The sequence below is a fragment of the Emys orbicularis genome, chromosome 2, assembly GCF_028017835.1.
Source record: "Emys orbicularis isolate rEmyOrb1 chromosome 2, rEmyOrb1.hap1, whole genome shotgun sequence".
NCBI lineage: Eukaryota > Metazoa > Chordata > Testudines > Emydidae > Emys > Emys orbicularis.
Genome location: NC_088684.1, coordinates 143,413,290 through 143,425,464, shown reverse-complemented (window position 1 = coordinate 143,425,464; position 12,175 = coordinate 143,413,290). Strand labels below are relative to the sequence as shown.

The following is a 12,175-nucleotide window of genomic DNA, read 5'->3' as shown; positions in this document are numbered from 1 at the left end:
CCTGGAGGTTTCATTGTCTTTCATTAAAGATCCATCTTTAATTCCTGGGGACTCCAGGACAATCCTGGAGGGTTGGCAACCCTGTCTGCAACTGATGTGCTGGGTGACCCTGGGCCTGTCACTTACCCTCTCACTATTTCGACTGTAAGGTCCTACAGGGCAAGGCCTGTCTCCTGCTGTAACCACACCAAGCACAGTGGGGGCCTGGTCTCTGCTGTGGCTCTTTGGCTGTCTCTCTCACTCCCCGAAGGTTTAGTGCCTTTCAATATTGCCACTATTCACGCCAATTTCCAAGGGTTTATGACCCCAGTACAAAGATTTTCTTGTTTCTTGCAGTTCCATTGAATACAAGCAGGATCGTTTCCCAGGGACAGGTATTTCGGTGCCTAACTTCCCTTGAAATCAGTGGGAGTTAGGTGGCTAAATCCCTCCGAGGATCTGGGCCCCAGTGCCTGGCAGGAGCATGGATTAAAGGAAACAACAAAATAAGAGGGAACAAAAGTAAAGTCCCCAGAGGAGAGCACAGGGGGTGCATATCCTAACAGTCTGAAGCCATGCTGGGAACAAAATGGCCGCTGTCTCTGCAGACAGTTTTTTTTCTTAGGAATTTAAAGGGGCAGGTCTCAAGAATCAAAGGCGTTGTGGTTGCATTGCTCCATGGCCCAGAGTTTGGAAGTGCAACACCCTACTGACCATAAAAGAGGTTTTGCTCACCCTGCACAACCTGGGCCATCTTTGCAACGGCTAGGTCTGGCATCGAGTTGAAGGTGCTGTTGCCCTGGAAGAGCAAAAAGAGACGTGTTCTCCCCCAAAATCGAACCAGCTTTCACATTTGCAAACAGGCCCCAGGCCTTGTCAGTCACATACCTGGTCAATCAAGTCTGGGAAGTTAGCTTTGGGGAGACCAGACAGTGTCTTCAAAACTTGTTCCACCGAAGGAACCTGCAGGAAGAAACCATCATTCCATGAACAGGCGAGTTCCCCTCTACAACTCGGCAGAGTGTCCCTGCTGAGCCAGCGTACGTGGGTGGAGCAGCGTTGAGGGATGTCCCGCACCAAAGGAATGGACACAAAGGTGCCCAAGTGGCAAGAGAGACCCACCCTTCCATCAGACCTGGGAGGAGAAGGCCTTCTCTCTACGATCCTACACTCACCCTGCTGTAGTCAGCTCCCGGCTCCAAGCTCTGGGCTTTGCCCAGTGCCCGGGCACAGGATGTGCAGCGCGGACTGTCCAGCAGGGAGACTGCGCTCTCCTTGCGATCTCTAAGCGCCAGGCTCAGCTCGTCCTGGAAATGGGTCAGAGTCCGCACGGTCTTGTTGAGAATCTGTAAATGGTTCAGCGAGTTCTGTAGGTCTTAAAGAGAAAACCCAAGGCTAGTTCTGGCGCTCCGCTCCGTCTGTGCCACTAACGCTATTCCCCTCGCTGGCAGGCTGGCCCCCAGGCCCTCCTGCCTTGCTGCTACACAAGTAGCTACGGAGCAGCTCAACAGATGGCCATCTTCAGTGCAGATGCCATCCCCCTGGGCCCCAGCCTCTGGCTAGAGATAGAATGTCTGGTCACCAGAAGGGGGGAGTGGAACAGAGGAAGTTCTAAGGCATCTTCAGGATATGGGTGAGGGATGAGATGTGAAGCCAGCCCACGCCCAATGTGGGACAGAGGCAGTGGGAGGAATCCCAGCATCAGGCAGAGAGGATCTCTGGGAGGTAGAGGTTTGGACCCGTCCCCATCCTAGTCTGGCATGAGGAGGCTCCAAGGACTGGTCTGGAGGACTCTAAAGTCAGCTCCTTTCATTTCTGACAGTCAGGGCCGGCTCTAGGATTTTTGCTGCCCCAAGCAAAATCAATTTTGGCCGCCCCCCCCCCGTTTTTTTCTTACCCCACCCCCCGGCCCCGCCTCAACTCCACCCCTTCCCCAAATCCCCAGCCCTGCCTCCTCCCCCCAGACTCTCAAGCCTGGGAGGGAGGGTGAGCAGCGGCGCGCGAATCAGCTGTTTCGCGCGCCGCGGCCGCTCGGGATCTCCCCCTCCCTCCCAGGTTTGAGAGCCTGGGATCTCCCCCTCCCAGGTGCGCGAGCGGCGGCAGCAGCGGAGGTGAGCTAGGGTGGCCGGGGCACATTTTTAGGGGCGGCATTCTGGCGCCGGCCATGCCGCCCCTAAAAATGTGCCACCCCAAGCACCAGCTTGTTTTGCTGGTGCCTAGAGCCGGCCCTGCTGACAGTGAAGGACAGTCCCACTCGCAGGAGAAGGTGAGCCGCCATCTTACCTTGTGCTCTGCCCTGAATGGCCTCCAGCACTGAATACACCTGCTCCTTCAGCAGCGAATGGATGGTGAGGCCGATGCCGCGGCTGACATCTGAAAAGCACAAACCACCCTTTGTGAGCTGCTGCCTCTGCCCTGCACGGAGCAGACGTTGCTCTGACTCGCATGAAGTGGGAAGAAGCTACGGGCTGCAGTCAGGCTCCATTGCGGCAGAGTCTCGCGCACATGGGGAGCTGGAATTTGGAGTCTGGAAACCCAGTTTTATAAACACCAGACCTGAGCGAAAGGACACCTCCTACAGCAGGCTGGAGTGGCTTGTCTCTCAGCCCCTGTGGGCTGCAGCCATTAGATGGTGTCGTCCCTCACTAACACACACAAAGCCAGTATGCTGTGCAATGCAAACTTCAACGACTTCCATGACTTGCGCTGATAACTGAGAGCAGGATCTGGCATTATCTCTGCCTTTTCCTCTCCCTCGGGGCAAACCGTGGAGACAGTCCCGCTCTCTCCCTGCCCTCGTGGGGTCAGAGACCCGACGTCCACCCAGGCCTGCTCAAAATCTCTCTATAGATTGGACAACCTATGCTGATTTGAACCAACCATGAAGAACCACTCCCAGCTCCGCAAAGGGTTCGGGAGCGTCTCCTCCTGCCCCAAAGGGGGCTTTGCTTAGGGTTAGGGCGAGGGCTATGAACATGCACGCGAGATGCCCATGAGCGCTTGGGGCAGGGTTAAAGCAAAGCTGCTGAGAAATCGCTCCTTGCCGTTTCAGAAGGCTATGTGGTCCAGTGGGAATTTTCCTTTTGTTGGGCAAGCACTGAGAAAGACCCCGGGCGCCTGAGATAGAGTTTATTTGGGGCAATGGGAGTCCAGATGCTGTGGATACAGTTGGGGCTTGATGACTTGATTCTGCTCCGGTCCAAGTCAATGGGAGCTTTGCCATGACGTCGCTGGGAGCAGGGAATAGTGGAAGGGAGTTGGGGTCATGCAAAGAAACATGTGACAACTGCTCAGAGAGGAGAGCTGGGACCAGGGGTCACGGAGCTGCTTTCCTCTCCCCGAGGTACCAAGCCCCCCAGGAATAGGGGAGACTGCTCTGGCCTAGAAGAGGAAAGGCCAACAGCCAGACACTCACTGTTCAGGTCACCGATTATTTGCTGTCTGGGCACTGCAAACTGCTCCACAACAGACTGCACCCCCTGCCGGAGAGAGAGAAGCAGAGAAAGGTCTCACTCAGCCCCCTGGAGGCTGCATCAACATAGTCAGTTGGCTTGGGACCCACCATCACTTGGGCCCATGAGGCCTGGCTGGGCTCTGCCTCTGAGCTTGGGGCATGGTTCGTCATGCTCCTGCCCCCAGACAGGGGTCCCCCGTGTGAGCAGATAGCCCTTGGGTTTGTTCCATTCCATGTAGCTATCCCAGTTTTGCTCAGTTAATTCTCCTGGACCCCAGCACCCGCCCATTCTCTGCAGGCTGTAAGGCCCCACCAGCAGGGCCGGCTTCAGGGTTTTTGCTGCCCCAAGCGGCAGAAAAAAAAAAAAAAAGCCACGATCGTGATCGGCAGCAGCTCCACCGTGCCGCTTTCTTCTTCGGCGGCAATTCAGCGGCAGGTCCTTCCCTCTGAGAGGGACCGAGGGACCCGCCGCCAAATTGCCGCCGAAGAGCCCGACATGCCACCCCTTCCCCTTGGCCGCCCCAAGCACCTGCTTGCTGGGCTGGTGCTTGGAGCCGGCCCTGCCCACCCGGTTCTCGTGAGGGATCGTCCCACTCAAGCCTCGGCCTACTGCAGTGGATCGTGACCATAAAGAGCCGAGTCAGCTGCCAAGGACGGGTCGTGGTCCCCCTCGTGCTGTGGCTAATGGCTGGTCCCAGTGGGGTCTAATCACGAGTAACATCATGGCTGGGTCCCGTCTCACCAGGCACGCGCGGCCAGCACCACGGTCGCTAAATCCACTCCTCCCAGGCGTGTTCTAAAGACATCCTAGCGAAGACAAGGGCTTTCACTGACAGGACACCACCCAGGGAAGGCACACAACTCCCCAAGATCCCCTGCACTGGCTTCTCCATCCACCACCCAGAGGTGGGAACCCTGCTTCCTGGGCAAATCTCCACCCAGCCTTAGCGAGTGGCGCCTTCCCTAAACAATAACCGATAAACTCCACGCAACCAGGGCGCTCTCTCCACTCACACAGCAACTGAGCTGCCCGCTTGGCCCTGGGCTGAGTGGCCAGGTGCTGGAGCGGGGACCCAACGCCCTACACGAGGGCTTCTGGGAGAGATGTAGTTATGGTGCCGTCCTGGGCCTCCCTTCAAACACAGCTCCCAAATCACCGGTTGGCTCCTGCTGAGGTCGCCACTGGAGAAGGCTGGATCAAGCCCTGGGCAGCCAGGGAAGCTCACCTCTTTAGCCTGCCCCAATCAGCGCCATGGGGAAAATCCAGGTCCCTGGGCAAAGCCTGAATACATTGGAGAGCGGGGGTGTTTGAAACCCTCCTCCCTACCCCAGCGGCAGGCCCCAGAGCAGCCACGTTGCCCCTCACCAGCCTTGGGGCTGAAGTACCCTTTACAGCCCCTACACACAGGGTTATTTGCAGCATCACACTGGCTTTGCTCCCGCCTACACCCAAACCTCAGATCTGCCTTAGGGGCAAGGTGGGGCACAGGGAGTGGAAGGGGCTCCCCAGATCAGTGGGGCCATGCCAGTTCCACTGAATGGAGGGCCCCGAGGATTTAGCCCTGAGGGAAGGAAAACGCCATTGCATTAGAGCACTGATCATTAAGAGCTGCGAGTCTCATTAACCCCACCCTCAAGCCCGTGGCTTCGCCGGTGGCTCCCAGGTAGGTACCGGAACCCCGGCCGGGTCTGAGCCCCACCTTGGCTCTGTTCGGCTGGACAGGGCTGTGCCGCAGTGGAGAATGCGGACTGAGCAAACCACCTGGCCAGGCAGCAGCCGGGAGGGAACGAAACAACGCTTGGCAATTAAAAATGCATTTTTAATGAAGCTGCAGCACATTGTGCCTGCTCCAGCAGTGAAACCCAGGCCAGCCCCACCATGCCAGCAGCTCTAGGTCAGCCACAGGACAGCCAGGAGATAGATGAAGGTCAGAGGCTGGAGCGGGGTGTAGTATGGTATTTTCCCTCTAGGGGAGCCAGATTAGCCCAGGGGCCCATGGCAGAGAAGAGGAGCCGAGGGTGTTGGGAGAGAGCATGACACCAATCTGCAGAAAGCAGTGGGCACTCTTGAAACCTCCCCCCACTTGCTCTGGCATTGGCCCCTACGCCAGCCATCCACAGCCACTTCCTGTCGCGTCTCAGCCACGCCCGGCCGGGTGCTGCCCCATGAAGGAGGGGTAGGTGCCCAGGAGGGCGGATCTGGGCCAAGGGCTCGGTGATGCAGAGCTGCTGAGAACTTGGTCTGAGACCCCTCTGCTCATCTCACATGGAGCTGGAGGAGTCTCCGCTCTGCCTGAAGGGAGCTCCGGCCCCGATGCAGGAGGGCGAGTGAATCCAGCAGCCATGTCTAGTGCCAGCCAGGCTGCTCCTGTGCAGCATGAAAAGCATCCATCTGCGCAGTTAGCAGGGCAGAGGAAGGGGTCTCCTGTGTGACCGCGGCACAGGATCGTAGGAAGGGGACGTGTCGGGTCACGGTGAACTGTCCTGCCCCATTGCTAATATTCCCTGGGCCCACAGGAAAACCAGTGCACAGGGCTCCACCACACTGCCAGCACCCCAAGGCACAGCACCCCACTGCAGCATCCCATCCCAATGCACAGCACCCCAGTACCTGGCGCCCCAATGCACAGTGCCCCCAGGCATCCCACCGCCGTGCACAGCACCCCACGGCACAGTATCCCGTTCTGCTCCACCTCACCACACAATGTACCCAACCCCACTGCAAAATACTCCGCCCATCTCAGCAGCACCCTTCTCCAGTGCTCAGGACCCCACCCGGCTGCCATCACCCCAAAGCACAATTCCCACCCCGCTCCTCTGTGTAGCGCCACACTGCACCCAGTGTTGGCACAGCACTCTGCTCAGCCCCACAATGTACTGTACTGTGCTTCATCCCATCCCACAGGGTACCCCATTCCGCCCTGGATCGCCCCTCCGCACAGCACCCCACCCGCCAGGGATCGCCCCTCCGCACGGCACCCCACCCGCCAGGGATCACCCCTCCGCACAGCACCCCACCCGCCCTGAATCGCCCCTCTGCACAGCACCCCACCCTCCAGGGATCACCCCTCCGCACAGCACCCCACCCGCCCTGGATCGCCCCTCCGCACAGCACCCCACCCGCCAGGGATCGCCCCTCCGCACGGCACCCCACCCGCCTGGATCACCCCTCCGCACAGCACCCCACCCGCCCTGGATTGCCCCTCCGCACAGCACCCCACCCGCCAGGGATCACCCCTCCGCACAGCACCCCACCCGCCCTGAATCGCCCCTCTGCACAGCACCCCACCCACCAGGGATCGCCCCTCCGCACGGCACCCCACCCGCCTGGATCGCCCCTCCGCACAGCACCCCACCCGCCCTGAATCGCCCCTCTGCACAGCACCCCACCCTCCAGGGATCACCCCTCCGCACGGCACCCCACCCGCCTGGATCGCCCCTCCGCACAGCACCCCACCCGCTCTGAATCGCCCCTCTGCACAGCACCCCACCCTCCAGGGATCACCCCTCCGCACAGCACCCCACCCGCCCTGGATCACCCCTCCGCACAGCACCCCACCCGCCTGGATTGCCCCTCCGCACAGCACTCCACTCGCCAGGGATCACCCCTCCGCACAGCACCCCACCCGCCCTGGATCGCCCCTCCGCACAGCACCCCACCCGCCCTGAATTGCCCCTCCGCACAGCACCCCACCCGCCCTGGATCGCCCCTCCGCACAGCACCCCACCCGCCAGGGATCGCCCCTCCGCACAGCACCCCACCCGCCCTGAATCGCCCCTCTGCACAGCACCCCACCCGCCCTGGATCACCCCTCTGCACAGCACCCGACCCACTGGGCAAGAAGGACGCTGGTGCATCTTTGCCAGGCTGGCCAGGCTGAGCATTGCCCTGGCTGGCAGGCCCCTCCTCGGCCTTTCCCCGGCTCGGTGCTTTCCCCAGCACATTGCAGAGGTGACATGTGTCATCTCCAGGCTCGGGGGAGGTTCATGTTGATTTCCATGCCCTGGATTCACGGCTGTCTCCGAGGATGCCCGCCTGTCTCCTTGCATTAGTGCACCAGTCTTTGAGGAGCCCTGCCGCAGCGGTGGCCGGGCAGCACGCTTAGCCTGCAGTGGGGGGTTCTGAGCCGATCGGAGCAGAAAACTTCCACGTTTGAGCAAGTGGCTGATGCACCCGCCGTGACAGAGCTTCCTTTTGCGCAGCAGCTGCCGCTTGCTGAAGGAGACGCGGTTCTGAGTCGGCACCCGCAGCATGCGCAGGGGTTGCAAAGTGGATTGGCTCAGACAGGATCAGACCCTCCCTATGGATTCCGGGGCCAAATCTATCCATCCCCATACATACCCCTCTATCGATTCATCCCCATAGACATCTCTCTATCCCTATACACCCCCTTCTCTCATGTATCCATCCATCCCCATACACTTCCCTTTATCTATCTATCCACATACACACCCCACCATGTATTCTTCTCAGATTTCGATCATCTATCCCCCCACCCACCCACCCTTCTTAGGGTATCTCTCTATGTAATGTGCCCATCTCCATGGTATCTGACTGCCCTGAGTGCAGCTCATTGATTTCAATGGTTACATCCCCCTGTTTGTGCCACATCTGAGAGTATGAAAAAGTGCTCTGTGCTCACTGGTTCAGTCCAAGGCTGGGCGTGCCGATACATGAGAAGGGCAGCCCAAGCTCAAACCAGGAGGTACCTGTGATGTTTCACTCCATACTCTTTATGAAAATATGCTTATGATATGAATATGACATAACTGAGCTGTACTTTATGCAAGATGGGTCTTGTATGATATCATTGGAAAGGTTATGATTTACTGAATGTGATTATCCGATTTGTGTGCCTGTATCATTTCTGCATCTGACGTTAGGAATAGTGACTATGTATCTGTATTTCAACTATGCTACTTTGGATGACGCCCCCTGCTAACACGTCAGGTATAACAATGGAAAAGCCAGACAGGGCGGATGGCCCATCAGCGAGGACAATGGGCTGTGAAAAGGTTTGGCCTTCCTGCAGACCCTCCATACTGCCCCTGACTCATGGACACTGTGATACTACAGAGTCAGGTGGGCTTGTCACCTGATACTAAACATTACCTGGGACTTCTTGTAACTTTCCACTGGAAGGGAAGGGGGGGGTCAAGTTTGGGGAACAAAGGATTCCTGCCTTATGTAAATCCTATTTAAGGGTGGGGAGGAAGGCAAAGGGGACTCCTCCTCTCCACGGCCTGTCTGCCTAAGAAGAAAGACTGCTAAAGCTACCTGAAGGGAAGGCGGGGGCGAGTCCAGACTAGGGTTACCATATTTCAGCAAGCAAAAAAGAGGGCAGGATGAGCCCCGCCCTAGCCCCGCCCCCATCCTGCCCTAGCCCCGCCCCTGCCCCTTCCACTCCCTCCCACTTCCCGCCCCCCTCAGAACCCCCAACCCTCCCCCCGCTCCTTGTCCCCTGACTGCCCCCTCCTGGGACCCCTACCCCTAACTGCCCCCCAGGACTCCAACCCCTACCTAAGCCTCCCTGCTCCTTGTCCCCTGACTGCCCCTTCCTGAGACCCTCCCCCCATCCTAACTGGCCCCCTAGGACCCTACCCCCTACCTGTCCCCTGACTGCCCCAATCCTTATCCACCCCCCCCCCCAGACAGACCCCCGGGACTCTCACGCCCCATCCAACCACTCCCCACCCCCTGACAGCCCCCCCCAGAACTCCCGACCCATCTAAACCCCTCTGCTCCATGTCCCCTGACTGCTCCGATCCCTCTCCCCACCCCTGCCCCCTGACAGCCCCCCCCAGAACTCCCAAACACCCCCCCCCGCTCCTTGTCCCCTGACTACCCCTCCTGGGACCCCTGCTCCTAACTGCCCTCCAGAACCCCACCCCCTACCTAAGCCTCCCTGTTCCTTGTCCCCTAACTGCCCCCTCCTGAGCCCCCCCCCACCCTAACTGCCCCCCTAGGACCGTACCCCCTACCTGTACCCTGACTGCCCAAAACCTTATCCACACCCCCCACCCCCACCCCCAGAAAGCCCCCCCACGAACTCCCGAGCCCCCCCCTCCCTGTCTCTTGACTGCCCCCTCCAGAACCTCCCTGCCCCTTCTCCAACCCCCTGGCCCCCTTACCCTGCCACTCAGACCAGCGTGCCGGGGAGGAGGAGCAGGGGGAGGAGCTCCAGACTGCCGGTGCGAACGGCTGGCTGATGATCTGCGAATGCAGGGAGGGAGGGAGGGAGGGAGTGCTCTCAGCTGCAGGGGAGAGGAGGGGGAAGCGGAGGAGGGGCTCTCTCTGGCTGTTGGAGCCCCATGTAAGTGGCACCATCCGGCCGGCTGCCCTGTCAGCCGCACGCGCTCTGCATGGGGGGGGGAAGTCCAGACATTTACAAATTCCCCCCGGACGCTATTTTTAACTCTAAAAGCCAGATATGTCCGGGGGAATCCGGACGAATGGTAACCCTAGTCCAGACTGAGACGGGGTCCAGTCTGAAAAGGAATATAACTGGAACTCTGAACCACAGAAACTTTGCAATGTGCCTAAAATAACATTTAGGGTGAGAAATTACAGTTTGTAGCCTGTTTCTTAAATCTATTGAGCTTAGCTTGCATACTTTGGTTTATTTGCTCAGTAATCTGCTTTGTTCTGCCTGTTATCTCTTATATTCACTTAAAATTCACCTTTTGTAGTTAATACACTTATTTCTTGTTTATAATTCATAGATTCATAGATTCTAGGACTGGAAGGGACCTCGAGAGGTCATCGAGTCCAGTCCCCTGCCCGCATGGCAGGACCAAATACTGTCTAGACCATCCCTGATAGACATTTATCTAACCTACTCTTAAATATCTCCAGAGATGGAGATTCCACAACCTCCCTAGGCAATTTATTCCAGTGTTTAACCACCCTGACAGTTAGGAACTTTTTCCTAATGTCCAACCTAGACCTCCCTTGCTGCAGTTTAAGCCCATTGCTTCTTGTTCTATCCTCAGAGGCTAAGGTGAACAAGTTTTCTCCCTCCTCCTTATGACACCCTTTTAGATACCTGAAAACTGCTATCATGTCCCCTCTCAGTCTTCTCTTTTCCAAACTAAACAAACCCAATTCTTTCAGTCTTCCTTCATAGGTCATGTTCTCTAGACCTTTAATCATTCTTGTTGCTCTTCTCTGGACCCTTTCCAATTTCTCCACATCTTTCTTGAAATGCGGTGCCCAAAACTGGACACAATACTCCAGCTGAGGCCTAACCAGAGCAGAGTAGAGCGGAAGAATGATTTCTCGTGTCTTGATCACAACACACCTGTTAATACATCCCAGAATCATGTTTGCTTTTTTTGCAACAGCATCACACTGTTGACTCGTATTTAGCTTGTGGTCCACTATAACCCCTAGATCCCTTTCTGCCGTACTCCTTCCTAGACAGTCTCTTCCCATTCTGTATGTGTGAAACTGATTTTTTCTTCCTAAGTGGAGCACTTTGCATTTGTCTTTGTTAAACTTCATCCTGTTTAACTCAGACCATTTCTCCAATTTGTCCACATCATTTTGAATTATGACCCTGTCCTCCAAAGCAGTTGCAATCCCTCCCAGTTTGGTATCATCCGCAAACTTAATAAGCGTACTTTCCTTGCCAATATCTAAGTCGTTAATGAAGATATTGAACAGAGCCGGTCCCAAAACAGACCCCTGTGGAACCCCACTCATTATGCCTTTCCAGCAGGATTGGGAACCATTAATAACAACTCTCTGAGTACGGTTATCCAGCCAGTTATGCACCCACCTTATAGTAGCCCCATCTAAATTGTATTTGCCTAGTTTATCGATAAGAATATCATGCGAGACCGTATCAAATGCCTTACTAAAGTCTAGGTATACCACATCCACAGCTTCTCCCTTATCCACAAGACTCGTTATCCTATCGAAGAAAGCTATCAGATTGGTTTGACATGATTTGTTCTTTACAAATCCATGCTGGCTGTTCCCTATCACCTTACCACCTTCCAAGTGTTTGCAGATGATTTCCTTAATTACTTGCTCCATTATCTTCCCTGGCACAGAAGTTAAACTAACTGGTCTGTAGTTTCCTGGGTTGTTTTTATTTCCCTTTTTATAGATGGGCACTATATTTGCCCTTTTCCAGTCTTCTGGAATCTCTCCAGTCTCCCATGATTTTCCAAAGATAATAGCTAGAGGCTCAGATACCTCCTCTATTAGCTCCTTGAGTATTCTAGGATGCATTTCATCAGGCCCTGGTGACTTGCAGGCATCTAACTTTTCTAAATGATTTTTAACTTGTTCTTTTTTTATTTTATCTGCTAAACCTACCCCCTTCCCATTAGCATTCACTATGTTAGGCATTCCTTCAGACTTCTCGGTGAAGACCGAAACGAAGAAGTCATTAAGCATCTCTACCATTTCCAAGTTTCCTGTTACTGTTTCTCCCTCTTCACTAAGCAGTGGGCCTACCCTGTCTTTGGTCTTCCTCTTGCTTCTAATGTATTGATAAAAAGTCTTCTTGTTTCCCTTTATTCCCGTAGCTAGTTTGAGCTCATTTTGTGCCTTTGCCTTTCTAATCTTGCCCCTGCATTCCTGTGTTGTTTGCCTATATTCATCCTTTGTAATCTGTCCTAGTTTCCATTTTTTATATGACTCCTTTTTATTTTTTAGATCATGCAAGATCTCGTGGTTAAGCCAAGGTGGTCTTTTGCCACATTTTCTATCTTTCCTAACCAGCGGAATAG

At 55.9% G+C, this 12,175-nt stretch overlaps 1 protein-coding gene across 1 annotated transcript in view; it reads right to left on the bottom strand.

The window, feature by feature from the left end:
* PROM2 (prominin 2) overlaps positions 1-12,175 on the bottom strand; it is a 35,584-nt gene that overhangs the window by 19,278 nt on the left and 4,131 nt on the right. The window contains exons 5-9 of the mRNA XM_065399682.1: positions 3,395-3,458; positions 2,263-2,352; positions 1,155-1,354; positions 868-942; positions 715-778 (exon numbers count right to left, since the gene is read on the bottom strand). Of these exons, the coding sequence (XP_065255754.1) occupies positions 715-778; positions 868-942; positions 1,155-1,354; positions 2,263-2,352; positions 3,395-3,458 (493 nt within the window). The remainder of the gene's footprint in view (positions 1-714; positions 779-867; positions 943-1,154; positions 1,355-2,262; positions 2,353-3,394; positions 3,459-12,175) is intronic.